This window comes from Nicotiana tabacum, chromosome 2 (genome assembly GCF_000715075.1).
Source record: "Nicotiana tabacum cultivar K326 chromosome 2, ASM71507v2, whole genome shotgun sequence".
Lineage (NCBI taxonomy): Eukaryota > Viridiplantae > Streptophyta > Magnoliopsida > Solanales > Solanaceae > Nicotiana > Nicotiana tabacum.
The window spans coordinates 6,363,102-6,382,689 of NC_134081.1; the positions used below are offsets into that span (position 1 = coordinate 6,363,102).

General features: G+C 37.8%; 1 protein-coding gene across 1 annotated transcript; it reads left to right on the top strand.

Moving 5' to 3' along the window:
* The first annotated feature begins 17,483 nt into the window (after nucleotides 1-17,483).
* Nucleotides 17,484-18,650, top strand: LOC142166088 (uncharacterized). The gene has a single exon (XM_075224506.1). The coding sequence runs from the start codon at nucleotides 17,484-17,486 to the stop codon at nucleotides 18,648-18,650; it is 1,167 nt and encodes a 388-aa protein (XP_075080607.1).
* Nucleotides 18,651-19,588: the final 938 nt, after the last annotated feature.

The window sequence follows — 19,588 nt, forward strand, 5'->3', positions numbered from 1 at the left end:
TAGAGAAGGAGAGGCAAGGTCTGCGAAACACGACAGCTACCTCTGAATCTCCAAAAGGTCAACCGTGTGAAAGAATCAGCACCCGCTATGTCCGGGAACACCTGGATCTACACACGAAGTGTAGGGTGTAGTATGAGTACAACCAACTGAGTAAGTAACAATAATAACTAAGGAACTGAAGATAATGACGAACTACACAGTTATAGTTCATTTTCAGTAATTCTAACAGAGAATAGGCATGCTTTCAAATCCAGCAGTTTAAGTCAAATCAATTTATACAGTTCAAGCTCATGTAATCCTGATATAAAATCTTTCAGAGAATTTCACAACAATGACAGATAGCAATAAAATGCAACAACATATGAAAGCAAGTACAGCATCTCAGGGAAACAGTCACTCCACTCGTCACAACAACTCAACCACTCGACTCTCAGTCCTCAACACTCACACTCAATGGGTCCCCACACTCACTAGGGGTGTACAGACTCCGGAGAGGCTCCTACAGCCCAAGCGCCATAATACGCAAGGACAACTCGCGTTCTATAATATCCTGCACGGACAACTCACGTGCCATAATATCCTTATCTCACCGATAGGCCTTCGACCTTACTCAGTCCTCAACCTCTCTAGCCTCTCGGCTCTCAGAAATCACAAAGATCAGCCCAAACAAAGATAACATAGTATATCAACAACTATCAAGAAAGACTGAGGTATGATACGCAAGAAAAATCATGACTGAGTACAAGACAACAATTAGCAAATAATTCAACAAGTACGCGACCTCTACGGGTCCTAACAGTACTATCACATAGCCTAAATATGGTTTCTAACATGATTTACAGTCAAATTTCTTAAACAAATAGAGAGCATATAGCTAACAACAAGTTATTCAACTTTATAGTTCCACGGGACGGACCAAGTCACAATCCCCTCGGTGCACGCCCACACGCCCGTCACCTAGTGCCTCACCTCCAAAATAATTACATGACATAAAATTATGGGGTTTCATACCCTCAGGACCAGATTTAAAACTGTTACTTACCTCAGAGTGTGAAATTCTCTACTCTGTTATGCCTTTGCCTCGCAAATCGGCCTCCGAATGCCTCAAATCTAGTCACAAATAAGTCGGTTCAGTCAATAAAATTTATTAGAATTAATTTCATAAGAAAATGCTAATTTTCCATATAAATCCGAAATTTAGCTCAAAAATCGCTTGTGGGGCCCACGTCTCGAAACTCGACAAAGTTATAAAATATGAACGCCTATTCAACCACGAGTCTAACCATACCAAAATTACTAAATTCCAATAACAATTCGGCCCTCAAATTCTCAAATTTATCCAAGAGGGTTTTAAAACTTTTTCAACTTAATTCACTAATTAAATGATAAAAACAATCATGGATTCGGGTAATTTAACCAATATAGAGTTAAGAAAACTTACCCCGTTGTTTTCTCTGAAAATCTCCCAAAAATCGCCTTAATCCGAGCTACAAATCGTTAAAAATGGAAAATGAGATTTTCTAAACTTAAACTTTCTGTCCAGAAATATCTTATTCGCTAACGCGACAGGTCTCTCACGTTCGCGAAGCACGAAATCGTGCTGCCCAACATTGATCTTCGCGAACGCGAGACAATGCTCGTGAACACGATACTTTACCGAGCTCTTCTTCGCGAACGCGAATGCAAAAACCCATGCCCACTATTTTTCCCTTCGCGAACGAGATACCCAATCGCGAACGCGATGAACAACCCAACTCCTCTTTGCGAATGCGAGACCCCCTCACGAATGCGAAGGGTAAATCTTACCTGCCTCAAATTCCCCATCGCGAACGCGAGGGACCACTCGCGAACGCGAAAAAGGGAAACCATAAAAACACACCAGCAATCTTCAGCCAACATGCCAAGTCCAAAAATGATCCGTTAACCTCGCGAAACTTACCCGAGGCCCTCGGGACCTCAACCAAACATACCATCAAGTCCCATAACATCATACGAACTTAGTCAAACCTAAAATCACCTCAAACAACGCTAAAACCATGAATTACACCACAATTCAAGCCTAATGAACTTTGAAATTTCTAATTTCTACAAACAACTCCGGAACCTATCAAATCACATCCGATTGACCTCAAATTTTGCACACAAGTCATAAATAACATAACAGAGGTATTCAAATTTTCAGAATTGGATTTCGACCCTGATATCAAAAAGTCAACCCCCGATCAAACTTCCCATGAATTTAACTTTCGGCCTTTCAAGCCTAATTCCACTACGGACCTCCAAATAATTTTTCGGACGCTCTACTAAGTCCAAAATCACCATACGGGGCTATTGGAATTATCAGAATTCGAATTCGAGGTTGTTTACACATAAGTATGCATCCGGTCGACCTTTCTAACTTAAATTTTTAATTATGAGACTAAGTGTCTCATTTCACTCCGAATTTCTTCTGGACCCGAACCAGCTAACCCGGTAAATTATAAAACAACTGTAAAGAATAAACCGAGCAGTAAATGGGAAAATGGGGTTATAATACTCAAAACAACCGGCCGGATCGTTACACTCTCACATATAAATTACAATTCAAAACATAAATGGGATATCAAATGAAAAGAATTAACTCTCTCCCACAAAGATGTTCGAATTCACACAAGTAGTACCATAGTCTTTCCCTTCATGTTTTTCTCCTCTAATGTAGACAAACTTGGTTAAAAATCAATTAGGACTTAAACGATTGTAATTTAGGCTTTGGTTAAGGTAGGGAACAATTTTGGTTAGAGTGACTCAAAACCTCCCTAAGCATTATAAGTTTTCAACAATCAAAGTACACTTCCTTCAAGAACTTTTCACCCTTTTTTCATTTTTCCTTTCATCACCTAGTCTTCCATTTATTCACAATTTCTTATTTTTCCTTCCTTTTTCTTCTTTCTAACTCTTGTTTTTTTCTTTCAAAAATCAAGGAAGGTTACACTATCTATTTTTTTTCTTTCCTTTTCAAAATCAAGGAAAGTTTCATTTTTTTTTCCTACCTTCCACCTTTTTAAACCACTTCCATATCACAACTTTTCCAACCTTCACCCCCAAACTTAGGCTTTTAGCCTATATTTACACTTTCAAAGTACTTAGGGAGGTAGGATGCCAAAAGATAGATCACTAAAGAACGAAGGGTTAAAGCTTGTAACACGGTTGCCAAAGAAAATATTTAAAGGCTCAAACGGGGTTGACTAGGGAAAATATTCAAGGGTAGGAAATTTAAGGAATAATAACAGTACAAGGAAGGCCTAACATCATTTTTCCAACTAAGTTAGTCTAGGATTTCGCCTTGAAGTACATTCCGGGCACGTTTTAGACTACAAATAATATAAAAGAACTCACAATAAATCTCACCACACATGGCACATGAAAACTCGAGTAGAATGCAAATCCAAAATCCAATTAAAATCAATAAACTCAAAGAAGTCACATATAGCCTAAGAGACAATTTAATGAATCAAAGAGCCAAATATTGAGTCTAAAATTCATGAAAATGATCTTTACTTCAATCATTTTCCTCTTTCAACGATCAAGAATTCATATGCCGAGGTTTAAATCATGTTGGTACCAAACAAGCCACAAATTGGCAAATGGGCACAAACCCTAACTCAAACCACTTATTCTTCCTAAATTAACAAAAACTATATCTGAACTACAAGACTAATTCCCTTAAGAAAGTCGCCTAGCTATCTATCATCGGGAAAAGTCTATACAAATATTTACCAAATATTACCCAGTTCAAAAAGAAAATTAGCACCCTCGGAAAAAGAAAACCAAGGATATTGCCAACAAAATAAAACATATTGTTTATAAAAAAAAAAATCAATAAGCTAATAAACATCAAGTCAATAAAACATACTATATATAAAACAAAAATTCAAGAAGCTAGTAAACATACTAATATAATAACACATCACATGAAATCAAAATATCAATCTACCATATCAAACAGTTATACAAGAAGCCACCCCCAACTAGAAATGTTGCAATGTCATCAATGCAGTAAAACAAAATAGAGTAAAATGGTGGAACGTGCTCCCTGAATACTGCATCAAGTGCTCTCCTCACTGTCGGACTCAGTCGCATCCTCCTCCTCTTCCTCTTCCTCGGACCACTGAACTGGAGCATCATCATCATCTTCCGGCTCGGTCGATGGAGCTGACTCTTTAGGCTTTAGAACTTTCCATATCCCCTTCACACCCTTCCACATGTGGGTGAAGAATATATCTCTCTTCTTCTCCCTTTTCTTCATCCTGGTGTGCGCATTTGCCAGCTTTGCATGAGAAGTACTAAAAGTACCGTGTGCCGTGGCCAAATCAATATATGCTTTCTCCAGTTTCTTAAGGTGATCCTCCTCCTTCTTTTGATCATCAAGATACTTTTTAAATTCTTTCTTTGAAATGCATACAGAGGGTCCCTCGGATATTTCCCCAGGTCTCTGTGGAAGGCCAGCTACTAGGTCGCGAATCAGCCGCATGTCCTCGGAAAGCATAGCAAATGGTCCTCCTGCAGAAGATGATGGTTGGTGTGATGGACCAAAATGTTATCTTTAATTTTTAAATATTTATTACTATATTTTTTGAAATCGAAAAGCACTATTTAATTATTTTTTGACTTGCATGCGCAGTCCATATAATTTTTCGGAAAGTTTTTATATGAAAAATTGATTAAAATGTGAAATAGAGCTTTAAAATCCACTTAAGTTGACTTCGATCAATATTTTGATCAAACATACCCGGATCAGTATTTTGACGGTCCATGTGGGTCCGTATGGTATTTTTGACTTAGGAGCGTGTCCGAAAAATTATTTGGAGGTCCGTAGTTAAATTAGGCTTAAAATTGCTAAAATAGAAATTTAAGCTTGAAAATTTGACTGGGGAGTTGACTTTGTGATACCGGAGTCGGAATCTGATTCTGCAAGTTTGGATAGGTCTGTTATGTTATTTATGATTTGTGTGCAAAATTTGAGGTCAATCGGACTTGATTTGATAGGTTTCGGCATCAAATATAGAAGTTGAAAATTCTTAAATTTTATTAAGCTTGAATTGGGATATGATTCGTGGTATTAGTATTATGTGATATGATTTGAGGCTTCGACTAAGTTCGTATGATGTTTGGGGACTTGTGAAATATTTGGTTGAGGTCCCGGAGGCCTCGAGTGAGTTTTGGATGGTTAACGGGTCATTTTTGGACTTGGTGTTTTGCTGAAGCTTTCTGGTGCACATATCTGGTTTTCTTCTACGCGATCGCGTGATGAGGTCCGCGATCGCGTAGGTAACGAGCTACACAATTATTGTTCATTTCCAGTAATCCCAGCAAAGAATAGACATGCTATCAAATCTGGAAGTTTAATGTCAAATCAATTTTTATACAATTCTTGTTCATGTAATCCGTATATCAATAATCTTTCAGAAATTTCACAACAATGATAGATAGCAACTAAATGCAACAACAAATGGAATTCAAGTACAACCTCTGAGAACAACAATCACTCACTAGGCTCCCAGCTCTCATCACTCTCTGGGCTCCTAGCCCTCATCACTCACTCAATGGGTACCCGCACTCACTAGGGGTGCACAGACTCCGGAGGTGCTCCTACAGTGCAAGCGTTATAATCTGCACAGACAACTCACGTGCTGCACGGACAACTCATGTTCCATAATATAAATATCACGTGCTGCACGGACAACTCACGTGCCATAATATAAATATCTGGATCCGCACGGCCAACTCACGTGCTGCACGGCCAACTCACGTGCCATAGTATAATATAAGGATCTGCACGGCCAACTTACGTGCTATAGTATAATATAAGGATCCGCACGGCCAACTCACGCGCTGCACGGCCAACTCATGTGCCATAGTATAATATAAGGATCCGCACGGCCAACTCACGTGCTATAGTATAATATATCTCACAATCAGGCCCTCGGCCTCACTCAGTCATAAATCTCTCCAGTATCTCGGGCTCTCAATTATCATGAAATCAGCCCAAACAACAATGATATGATGTATTAATAATAATAACAGAGACTGAGATAAAATGTGCAAGTAAAAACTGAGACTGAGTACATATAACATTTAGCAGGAAATTCAACAAGTACGCGACCTCTGTGGGTCCCAACAGTACTATCACATAGCCTAAGCATGATTTCTAACATGATTTACAGTCAAATTTTATCAACACATAGAGAACATATAGCTAACAACAAATTATTCAACTTTATAGTCTCCCGAGAGTCTCCCAAAGTGTAGATACACACAGAAGCACTCAGAGAATCACAAGGCACAACCAAATATGAAGCAAAATAGGAGGACACATAGGAATAAGTAGATCCTGGATCAAATAGAACTGAAGCATCTCTATGGCAAACTAGAATAATACATGTGATCACAGCATCAGATAACTCGGTGTCAAGCCTAGCTGGAAAAGCATAAAATCGGGGCTGGGCCCCACCACTCTGAACTACGTCCCTGGGATGGCCTCTGACTGGCTGGCCTCCACCTCTAACAGTTTGACCTCCACCTCTAGCTGTCTGACCCTCGCCTCTAGCTGGCTGAGCAGGCGGTGAAGCAACCGGTGCTAGTATGATGGCACGAGAATCCTGTCGAGATCTGTTACTCACCAATCTAGGGCAATACCTCCTGACGTGACCAATGCTCCCACACTCATAACACTCATCCTGATGTCGTGGCTGTTGAAGCTGAAGCTGACTCAAATGGGCCGGATAACCATTGTAGTAACTCTGGAGTGGTGGTGCACTGATAGAAGCTGAATGTGCACTGAATACTGGCTACCCAGAGTAAGGCGTAATAGGACCGTGACTCCCTGAAGCACCGGGAGTTGCATGAAGTGCTGAATGAAACGGTCTGGGAGGATGACCCCTACCAAAATTACCCCTGCCTCCAGACGAGGCCCTACTGAAACCACCAAACTGATGAGATCTCATATCAAACCTCTGCCCTCTCTCCTGTGCAAGAACCATCTCGATCCTCCTGGCGACATTAGCAGCCGCCTGAAAAGAAATCTCACTTTCGGTTTTCTTGCCATCTGAAGTCTGATAGGGTGAGTGAGTCCCTCAATAAACTTCCTCACTCTCTCTCCCTCCATAGGTAGTAAAAGGAGAGCATGATGGGCCAAATCCACAAAACGGGACTCATACTGAGTAACAATCATATTGCCCTGCTGTAGACGCTCAAATTGCTTGCGGAATTCCTCTCTCAGTGTGATAGGGAGGAACTTATCCAGAAATAGCTAAGAGAACTGCTCCCAGGTAAGTGCAGGTGATCGGACTGGTCGGGTCAATGTATAATCTCCCCACCACCTCTTAGCGGAACCCGTCATCTGGAATACCGCAAAATCAACTCTATTGGTCTCAACTATACCCATGTTCCGCAACACCTCATGGCAGCATTCAAGATAATCTTATGGGTCCTTAGAAGGTGTACCACTGAAATGAATTGGAAAGAGCTTAGTGAACTTATCCAAACTTAATAAGGCCTAAAAAGACATGGCGGGCCTATCACCGATCTGTGCCACTACAACTGGCTGAACTACCCCAACTGGCGGGGCTACTGGAGCCTGATTCTGGGGAGCCATCTTCTCCGGAGTGGGAGTTTGTGCTCCTCCCCCAGCCTGTGAGACGGCTGGTGCCACTGGAAATGTACCATTCTGGGCCACACCCTCCATGAGACTTACCAAACGGACTAGAGCGTCCTGAAGTACTGGAGTGGCTATGAATCTTTCCGGGATCGGAACTGGTCTAACTGGTACATTCTTAACTGGACCCTCCTCCTGAAGGTCCACCTAAGGTTCTACAACAGGTGCAGTTGCTCGAGCTCTGGACTGAGCTCTACCTCGGCCTCTAGCACGACCTCGGCCTCGACCTCTACCCCTGGCCATAGTTTCCACCGGGGGTTTTGCTCCCTGTCCATCGGTAGAGGTATTACGTGTTCTCACCATCTGTGTGAGAATAAGAGTAGAATGGTTCAATCATCGATGATAGAATAAAATCGCACGATAGAATAAGAAAGAAGTGATATTGTTCCTAAACTTCATAGCCTCTGAGAGATAAGTACAGTCATCTGCGTACCGATCCTTCAGACTCTACTAAGTTTGTTCGTGACTCGTGAGACCTATGTAACCTAGTGCTCTGATACCAACTGTCACGACCCGAAATTCCCACTTTCGGACCATGATGGTGCCTAACATTTCACTTGCTAGGTAAGCCAACGTTAGAATAATATTATCCATTTTAAAATAATTTTTAAATGTATTAATAACAAGGAAACAAATGCAGAAGCAAAGTTTGAAATATAGTGAAATAATCCATCAAACAACGGTGTCTAAATACCATCCCAGAATTGGTATCACAAGTGCATGAGCTTCGAGAATAAATACAAATAAAGGTCTGAATAAAGTAAACCTGCCTAGAAATAAACACACAGCTAAAGTGAAATAGAGGGGGACTTCAAAACTGCGGACGCCATGTAATTATACATCAAGTCTCCTCCGAGTAGCTGAAATTCGAGCAAAACTATGGCACGCCGCTGGGACCAACTCCAAAATCTGCACAAGAAGTACAGAGTGTAGTATCAGTACAACCGACCCCATGTACTGGTAAATGCTGAGCCTAACCTCGACGAAGTAGTGACGAGGCTAAGGCTGGTCACTTACATTACCTGTACGCAATATTAGATACAACAACAATAAGAGAAATAAATCAAGTAACTCATTTATAATAATTGAAGCCAACTCAGCAGTCATAACCAATTATCATTTCCACCATTCAGTTGCAGCGTGCAACCCGCTCTCACAATATATTCACATTCAATTATGTTGCAGCGTGCAACCCGCTCTTACAATATATTCATTTTAATCAAGTCTGCTGCGGCGTGCAACCCGATCCTCCAATATGGACTTTTAATAAGTCTGTTGCGGTGTGCAACCCGATCCTCCAATATTGACTTTTAATAAGTCAGTTGCGGCGTGCAACCCGATCCTCCAATATTGACTTTTAATAAGTCTGTTGCGGCGTGCAACCTGATCCTTCAATATTAACTTTTAATAAGTCTGTTGCGGCGTGCAACCCGATCCTCCAATATATTCATTATAATCAATCCTATTGCGGCGTGCAACCCGCTCCTCCAACATATTCATTTACCAATCAATTCTTATAGAAGAAATTCTCCAAAAAATACAACAATTAATATAAAATCGTAAGACAACAAGCATACAACAATTATAATTTAATTATGAATCAAACAATGACAATTAGCAATTTATTATAGAATTCAGAGAGAAAATAGGCAGTTTAATATTTAATATGCTAAATGTCAAATAACAATTAAAACACATAATTCAAATAGCATGTAACAATTAATGCAGGAATTCAAAAATTAATATTTTGACAAAGAATAAGAGAGAAACAATCATTATAATAATTAATTTATGATTAAAAATAATTTATGATTTTCAAGTAAACGTGCAAACAATTAATTTGACGACGTATAGACATTCGTCACCTCGCCTATACGTCGTTCACGTGCAATTCACATAAAAAATAATTTTAGGATTCTATTCCCTCAAGTCAAGGTTAACCACGACACTTACCTGGCTTTGTAAATTTCCATCAATTATTCAACCACAGCTTTTCCTTTTAAATTTATCTCCGAAAGCTTCAAATCTATTCACAAATAATTTAATATACTCAATACGAATCATACGAATTAATTTCATATGAATTTACAATAAAACTATTCGGCAGTGGGACCCACGTCTCAAATCTTGGAAAACTTACAAAATCCGAACTCCCATTCTGAGACGAGTCCAATCATACAAAAATTATCCAATTCCGATATCAAATGGACCTTCAAATCTTAAATTTTTATTTTTGGAAGATTTTAGAAAAATCTGATTTTTTCTCCATAAATTTACGGATTCATGATATAAATAAGTATGAAATCATGAAATATAATCAATATAGGATAAGGAACACTTACTCCAATGTTTTCCCATGAAAATCGCCCAAAATTCGCCTCTTGAGGTTTTAGGTTTTGAAGATTTGGGAAATGAATCAAAAATCCCATCCAAAAGTTATTTTGTTCAGCTGCTGGTGTCGCAATTGCAACCTGAGCTTCGCAAATGTGAAGAAACACTCACAATTGTGATACCCTTCACAATCCTGCTGCCTTCGCAAATGCAAAGATTATGTCGCATTTGCGACAATTTACCTTTCGCAATTGCGAAGATAAACTCGCAATTGCGAGAACTGCTGGCCTAGGATTTCTTCGCAATTGCGTTAAGAATCTCGCAATTGCCGTACTTGCTTGGTTCGCATTTGCGATGCCTAATCTCGCAATTGCGAGATCAGAGGCCTAAAATAAGTTCAGTTATACCAACAAAATTTTCTAAGTTCAAAACATCCCGTAGCCTATCTGAAACTCACCCGAGCCCCTCGGGACATTATCCAAATATACCAACAAGTCCCGTAACATCATACGGACTTACTCGGGGTCTCAAATCACATCAAATAACATCGAAATTGCAATTCATAACTCAGTTCAGACTTTGAGTTTTTAAACTTTTCAATTTGCAAACCTCGTGCCAAAACATATTAAATGAATCCGGAATGACTTCAAATTTGGCACACAAGTCATAAATGACATAACGGAGCTGTTCAAATTTCCAGAATCGGATTCTGGCTCCGATATTAAAAAGTCAACCCCGTGGTCAAACTTGGAATATTTAGCCTTAAATTGCTGGTTCCGTTAAATGGTCATAATTTGAGCTAGGGACCTCCAAATTAACTTTCGGGCATATGCCCAAGTCCCAAATCATGATACAGAGCTATCAAAACAGTCAAAAATACTGATCCGGGTCTGTTTGCTAAAAATGTTGACCAAAGTTAATTCAGTTGAGTTTTAAAGCACTATTTCACATTTTAATCCATTTTTTCCACATGAATACTTTCCGAAAAATTTTACGGACTGTGCACGCAAGTCGAGGAATGATAAATGGTGCTTTTTGAGGTCTTAAAAAATAGAATTACTTAATAATTTAAAGATGATAATTTGGATCATCACACCACATGACTATAATAGTAAGGTGTACAAAGTGTGTTAAAAGTGAGTAGTATTTTAATTAATTTGAGATAATTCTTAATTATATGGATAATTAGGTAATTAACTAGTTAATTAAGAAAATGAATGGATAAGGATCCTTGTTGGGGCTGCCACTTGGCATTAAGCTAAGCCAAAGTGGAACCAATATGAATGATGAGTCATAAGACACAACATGCCGTGTTTGCTCGTGAAATGTTCCTTGGATTTTGGTTTCTTTAGTGGTAATATAACTTGGAAAATTAGACTACGCACATTATGGCATAATTTGGAGATTTAATGGTAATATAATGGTTTGGATGATGAGTTATGGCATGCTTGTTACTTTAGAATTAGACCAGCAAGTTGGATGCCAAGTTAGATAACGGATGGAATTCTCATTCTTAAAGCTTCAACAAAGCTAATGTTGCAATATCAACGAAATTGATTCAAAGATTTCATACGGAGTCTACCTAATGTTATCGCAACGTGAGATTTTGATTCTAAGGGAGTACGGTAAAAACTTTCTCAAGAATATCATACGAATTTTTTCCAACTCCGATCTTGACGATTATATGTTGTCGCAATTGACGTGTATTAGAGGGATTGTCAAGAGAACTGGCTCAAGTATGTTAAGGCTAAGCCCTTCCTTCATTTTTGCATAATCTCGTAATTATATGTGTTTGATAACGAGGCATAAAGAGAAGTTCATACTCCTAAATTTATATACATTATCCTAGTCTCATAAATTACAGTATTCTCCTTATCGGGACTTCATATTTAATTGAGTATTGTCTTCTTACAGTCAAGAAAGCAGAGAGCCTATATATACAGTATTACAGTATTTTCATTACCATCGAGCTATAATCGATGGGCAAGCCCCTATTGGGAAACCTCTGATCAGATGGTAAGTTATATACCGAGCCTACTGTGGCCGAGCGCTTATGAGTGAGCCCAGCATGGCTGAGATACAAAGCCTAGTATGGCCGAACGCCTATGAGCGAGCCTACTACAGCAAAGCAGTTATATATACCGAGCCTTATAAGGTCGGACAACTATTTTACTTACTATATTGAGAGAGTTGAGTCAGTATCAGCAGGTGAGCATATCTTCAGATTATCTTTGACTCCTAGTTATTTTCAGTTATTATATTATCAGTTCAGTTTCAGCTTTCAGTATATTTCCTTACATACTCGATACATTATTTTGTACTGACGTCCCTTTTCTGGGGGCGCTGCATTTCATGCGTGCAGGTTCAGACAGTCAGATGGGTAGACCTCCTCATTAGGTGTTTCCCGAGTTCAGCTTGATTGGTAAGCTCCATGCCCTTTAGAATTGCCAGGTCTAGAGCTTTATGTACATGTTATGTATATATGTATATATGATATGAGTAGGTCGGGACCATATTCCGATCACAATATATCCATCAATAGAGGCTTATAGACATATCCTGTCAGTTAGTGCAGTATTTTGGGCTTGTAGGCCTTTTATGTATATTTTGTTGGTTTGCCAGCTGTAGTTGTTATGACGGACTTGTCGGCCCAGCATTATATTGATGTTTAGTCAGCATTCGCAATTGTCTTGCAATGTGGACCATGGCCAATGTATGACATTATATGTTCAAAGTCCCTTAGTTGCAAGTTAGTACGCAAGGATAGGTGAGACACCGGGTGCTGGTCTCGCCCCCCAGGTTCGGGGCGTGACAGTGGCATTGCTTGAATTGGTCATGAAAAGTGTGTATTGGAAAGTTATGTTTGGTGTATTAATATCCTTAGGAGGGTTAGTCACTATACCTAACATATATCTTACTCGTCCCGTAGCCTACAATACAACCAATAAAGACCTAATTGATCTTAGATTGTGCGAGCTTAGATTAGTGGAGATATAAACTACGGACAAGCCTATGGTAAAAATATGGAGTGCACATGAATTTGTTTATGGGAACGAGTGGTTCTTTGTTCGTATATGTTATGTTCTTAAATTATATTCGAATGCATATTTGAATGTGTGAAACAAATACCCTCTTATTCTTTGGTGAGGCACATGATTCCATGATGGATAAGCAACGTTATTAAACATCTCTTGTTGGTGAGTGACGAGTTGAGAGTGCTTATTGGCGACACGTCGGTCTTTGAGGTTGGGTAGTTATGCACAAGTTGTTTGAGTGCTTTTAATTGGTCACTAATATTCTGACATGTGAAAGTTGGGAATGGTATGAATGCGTATGCAAAGGCTCAATTGTTGGTATCAACCATGTTCATAGGTGTAGTGTGTTGAATTGCCAAATGTTCCTCCATTGTATGATGTCTTGCGTGCATTGTTTGGTTAGCAAGGTTTTAGGTTGCTCGAGGACTAGCAAGAGCTTAAGTGTGTGGTGGTGATGTTAGTCTAAAAGTCCATATTTTCGCATGTAATTTGCCTTGCAGTATACCTCAATGTTGTTAACTTTGGTGTAAATATTTGTGACTCGAGCTTAATAATGGTGTTTATATGTGTAAGAGTCAATTTGAATGGATTTGGCAAGCTTGCATGCAAAGTGAAGTAAAAACAGAAAAAAATAGAGGGAGTATGAGTTTGGTGCCCAAGTTGGTGCCAAGCTTCAACCAAAACGCCAAAGGCAGAATAGTGAAAATTTCAGTGTCCTGGATGTCGCCAGGCGCCAAGCGAGACGGCTAAGGGCGGATTTCATCCTAATTCGGCTATGACTTGGTAGTTTCGACCCTACACGCCCCAACATGTATAAAAGGGGTTCTAAACCTATTTCTTGAGGGAGAGATATTATTGGAGAGGCAAAAGGCTACATGAACACTTGGAAGCCACGAATCACAAGAGTTTTCTCTTCCGTTTTTTCTTAATCTATATATTAATGCTCTCAATTATTATCATGATTCTTAGTATGATTATGAGTAGCTAAACTTTCTCATCTAGGGTTTGATGGAATCTTTTGGAGGATGAATTCTTGTTACATTTTAATATAATTTTGCCTTTGAATATCTCTATTTGTTCAACTACGTGTTTATTGTTGTTGATTGAATAGTCATCAATTGACTGTGCCTATTTAGCGTGTATTACTTGAGAGAGGGTACATATTTATTATTGAACAACATCACTCCTAATGTATGTGAGAGATCAATACGGAGGGTTTAAAGGCGGGATTAGAGATAACGAAACTTTGGTGCGATCATAGTGAGCAGTAAATTAGTGACAACTAGCGTAGTTCGAGAGAATATGCCTAGTAAATTATGGTAGTTGCTTAAGAGAGAACTACGACACCTAAAGTAGTCACAATGGGTAGAGAAAACATATGCGAAATTATAGAAGACATAGCGGGAAGGATTTCGACAATTGGAAAAATCATAACTCTAGACCTCCTTAATATTATTTCCAATCCTTAGTATCTTTAGTTGTTAATTTACTATTTTAATTTATTAATTAATTAGAAATTGTTCGAGCTTGTCTTCTTAGTGATAGTAAGCAGTTATAGCTAAACCTTAGTTTTATGCGGGACTGGACTCCAGACTCTTAGATCGGATATTATATTTGCAACGACCACTTATCCTTTTTAGGACTAGAATTGGGCGTGATCAATAAACTACTGTTGTCGCATTTGATTAATGTGATAACGATACGCGTATGTAAGTCATGGTTCATGTGGAGATTATTTGGTGTAATAAATAAAATATTTAGGCAAACACTAATTTAATAATGGGAGGTTATAATCGGTATATGATTCTCTATTCCTCTCAACTTTTATACGTTGGTGGAACGAAAGAATAACAGATAGAAAAATCTCAAGGTGTCATCCCTCTGCTAAAATTGAGAACTCTCAAGGTTAAGGGTCATCCCTCTGCTAAAATTGAATATTTATATTCCATCAATACTATTCTGTATAAATAAAAGGAAAAAGAGAAACAAGTTTCACAATAGTAGAAAAGAAAGATAAAACACTTTTTCTCTAAATCTTCAAGAAAACAGCATGGACTTTGCTACGTTTTCTTGATTGAAGTATTGTTATTTTAAGTTTTGCAAAAATCATAATTTCGACGATCCTATATTTATCAATAGAGTTTATATTTATAATGCTTGCGCTTAGAATCTATAAGTGTGGAACGCAACTTCAACTCAAATTTATTTATTTAAAGCAAAATAATTGGAATCCAAATGGATAAATTAGAAAAATAATGAAACTGCATAAGTTTCTTCCTGATCTTTCCCAAAAAGCACAGTTGCTTAAATCCCAAACGATGAGAATTCTTCAATAATTGAAATTGGACGCAAAATATGTCATTATAAGAATACGTCTTCAATAATAAAGACAAGAACCTTCAAAACTCCAATATTATTAATCAATTGCATTGAGATGAAGCAATATTTAGCCAGTAAAACAACGAGTTTGTCTTGCTAACATGTGGGCACGGGAGGGATACCGATATGCTTTGTGTTTCCAAATTGAAGACACAAAGACAACGATCATCACGCTCAATGAAGTATATGGATTCTCTCCTAAGATTGGTGCCTCTTGTAGAGCAAGTTCTCCCCCAAGAACGACTTAGAAATATTGCAGTTTCGCCAATGCTTTTCATCTCTACCCACGCATTTTTTACAAAATCAAATTGAAACACTAGAAAACTGTAAACCTCCTTCATGAGCCTTCCATAATACAACTCGTGAACATATAACAACATATCACTATCTTCGCATGAGGATTGAATGAGGTATCCGCCAAAACGTGGCATGTCTAAGAATTCTATGTGATCATAGACAGGGTGGTTATCCATTGGTGTAATTGTTATTATTCCCGTGTCATTATCTAGATCCAAAAGTACCAAAATTGATCTTTGGAGTGTTAATCCGTAAAATTTTCCCTTGAAAACTGTCCAACACCATAAATATTTGTCTCCATTAATTGGTTCCAGTTCTTGTTTATGAAATTCTTGATTATAACCTGGCTTGCAGAAGTAAAGTGTAAGCGGCTTCATATCCATATCGTTGTCAGGAGTCTCATCAGTGTCATCAAGAGTCTCATCAATTAGGAAGACAATATGATATTCAGGATTATGGGGTGGTGCAGACAAGAGGCACTTCAGATTATCATATTTAGGGAGTGGTGGGAGCTGGATTTTGTCCATTGAAGTAGGATTCCAAAGGTAACAATCAGAAGAATCAAAATCTAGTAACACTAGCCATTCATGAGCATAAGCACAAATTCTTTTGTTCCGGAGCTCAGGTATAGTCTTGACATAATACTGCTCCTCTGATATGCTGAAAAACGTTTGTTTTTGCATGTTATTTCTGACGTTTTGTTTTTGTATTCTTCCAACCTCATCTGTTTTATTTTTCTTTCTCTGCAAAATAGATAAAGATAATAATAATGAGTGTTGTAGGAAGGGAGAAAAAAACAAAGGGTAAACACAAAACACGTATAAATTTATTCTTTCTCTGCAAAAAAAAAGATAATAATAATGAGTGTTGTAAGTAAAAGAAAAAAAGACAAAAGAGCAAACACAAATCCAGTATAAATTTATTATTTTATTAGTATAAAGAGATTTCTAGAACTCTCTGTCTTTCACGATAGAAGTGGTTTTAGTTTATTGTACTCAAAATTTTAGATGAATTAGTTTACTTAAATACTACAAAAATTTTAAAACAAAAATCTGATCTACTACGAGCATGAAGCTGCTAATATAGTGTTTAAAAGAAAGAAAAAAGGTTACATTAGATTTTACTCTTCCTGATATTAGTAATTGCAAAACTTGAAACTTGTAACTACCTCTAAAGAGTTACCGGAAATTTAAAGAAAACTACTGCACAAACATCTAGAAATTAAAGCAAAATATTTAAGAATAAACTGAAATAATAAGAAAACTAAGGAGAGAAGAACCAAAAGGAAGGTAAAAAGAAGCCAAGGAAAACACTAAAAAACTTACATTGCAACGTCGTTATGTTTTTTGGGGCAACCTCGTTCTAAAGACTAATAAGAATAAGGTGTGTGTTTCATCAGCTTAATATAAATAGAATAAGTAATGGACTCCAAATACAATAAGGAAAAGGAATTAGAATAGCTCAAATACAAGGAAAGAAGTTACTACTTGGACGTAGGGCAAGGGTAAATATTTTTTCCTTTCTAATATTAACTAATTAGAAAGGATTCATTGTCAAATAAAAAAAGGATTCCTTTGTCAATTGTAGTTTAAATAAGGAAATGATTCCTTTAACAATTCTAGTTGGACTGGGGTGACATTCACAGTACTTAAGAAGTCTAAGCAAATCTTTCTCGGACTGCTCTTCCACACATTCTTCCTTCTTCTTTTTTTGAATTTTGTTTTCTTTATTTATATTTATTGAAGAGAATGGAGTGTGCTGATGATAATGGATTGTGGTCTGATTGTATTCTGACTGACATACTCATATCAATATCATCACGTCTCATTGCAGGCGATTATTTTGTTTTTCGTGCTGTTTGTAAAAGTTGGCGCTCAATACCCCCTCCCATACATGATTCCCATGCACTTTCTCATAGCAATAATACACCTTGTATGATGACCCTATATCAAGAAATAGGCATAGTTGAATTCTTTCATCCATTATACAATGCCATAACTCACAAGACAGATATCGTCCCAAAATTAAGGGGTGCTCGAATTCGGAGCGCAAAAGGTAATTGGTCACTCATGAGTCAGGGCAAACGTGGTATGTTGTTTTTCAATCACAAAAGCAATGACATAATTGAACTCCCTGATCTACTAGAAGGAAAGCAAAATTCTTTCCATGCTTGGACTTTTTCGTGTCCCCCAGACTCATCATCATCGGATTGTTTTGTCGTTGGTTTTGAAAATTTTGGCTCTCCACCACCGGTATACATCATCAAAGTTGGAGATAGTAGATGGACGTATCATGCCTTTGTTAATGAAGATGGAGATGGAAATAAGCTAGGAATATTTGACTTATCCGGATGCAATAATCCAGTATTCTTAAAAAACGACATTGTGTACGTATTGGAAGAGAAAGGAAATTTAGGAATATTAAGTATCAGGGAAAACTCAGCTGAAGAGACACCCACCTGGGAATTTTATGGGAAGTCCTTGCCGCGTCGAAAACTAAGGTCAGTTCGAAAGGTTTACACGGCAAAAGATGTCGATAATGGAGGAATATTAGCTGTATTTCTAACTCACAATGAAGGAAAAGTAGAGGTTTGGAGGTACAAATACGACATAAATAAAAGGATCTTGGAGAGGGAACAAATAACAAGTTTGGATAATAAAACTCTCTTTGTAAGCTTTGGAGCTTCCTACTTGAAACCTTGTGTTGCACAAGGGTTAGAAAACACGATATATTTCCCAATGTTTCACGACAAGAATGGGGTGTTCTATTGTTTGGCCAGTCGCAAATATTACTCTTTCGATTACTCAGCTGTCAAGGGAGCTTTCTCAAGTCCAAATTGTCACAAATTGGACCAACCAAGATACTGCATTTGGATTGAACCAGATGTGAGCCAACTCCCTTCTCTTGATTTTTAAAACTAATCCCTGGCTCTTTTTCCCCTTTCTTTTCTTTTGGTGTTTAATTATTTAAATCATTAAAAAGCAATGTGGTGTGGATACAGGATATAAGCGAGGAATTCTTTGCTTTCCATTTTTATTGTTTATTTTATTTATTTTGTGCAGTTGTTAGTGAGTATATATTTTTAATTTTACTAACCTAAATCTGCTCCAAAGTGAAATTTAGTAAATTTAACACTTCTGTGATTGTTTAATTTATTTTTCGAACAAAGATATTGTATGGGTCGAAATCTGTCTCAGCACTTAATGCAAAGTAATATCACGGAAAGGGCCAGCCGAGGCGGATCGGGAGATAGCGAGGCTCGCGGTCATGGTATGAACGATGGTCAAGGTCGAGCACCGCAAAGGAGCTGTAACGGCTAGTTTATTATAATAGGATATTAAGGAGAATATTCCATTGGATATTCTCTGCACATGTTTAATTAGGGTTTATTAAGGGTATTTCCCATATAAATAAAAGAAAAAAGGGTGAATGAGAGTGACATGTGATATTCACTTGATAAGAACACTTTTCAAAAGAAGATTTCCTCTCTAGCAAAGATACAAACTTACCTTTTCATCAAATATTCTCACTCACATTATTCCATAGTTTTCCACAAATAGTTCGAACATTCTAGGATTTATCTGTCATTCATTATTGTCAGGAGGAACAATCATCTACTCATTCATTATTAGGTGAATCACTCCCCCTATTTACTTAAACCATTTATTGTTATTTATTGCTAGTTATTTCTCCATTATTGTTCATACCTTTTGGAATATTAAATGTGTGTTATTTTCAATTTCCCATTGACTTTGTCATACGTTATCCGTGTTTTCAAGATCTATATCTAGAGATATTATCATTAACTAAATTTAACCATTCAGTATATAAAATATAGTAATAGTTTAATCGA

Coding starts and splice junctions, on each gene's coding strand:
- LOC142166088 (XM_075224506.1), top strand. CDS start 17,484: ATGGAGTGTGCTGATGATAATGGATTGTGGTCTGATTGTATTCTGACT.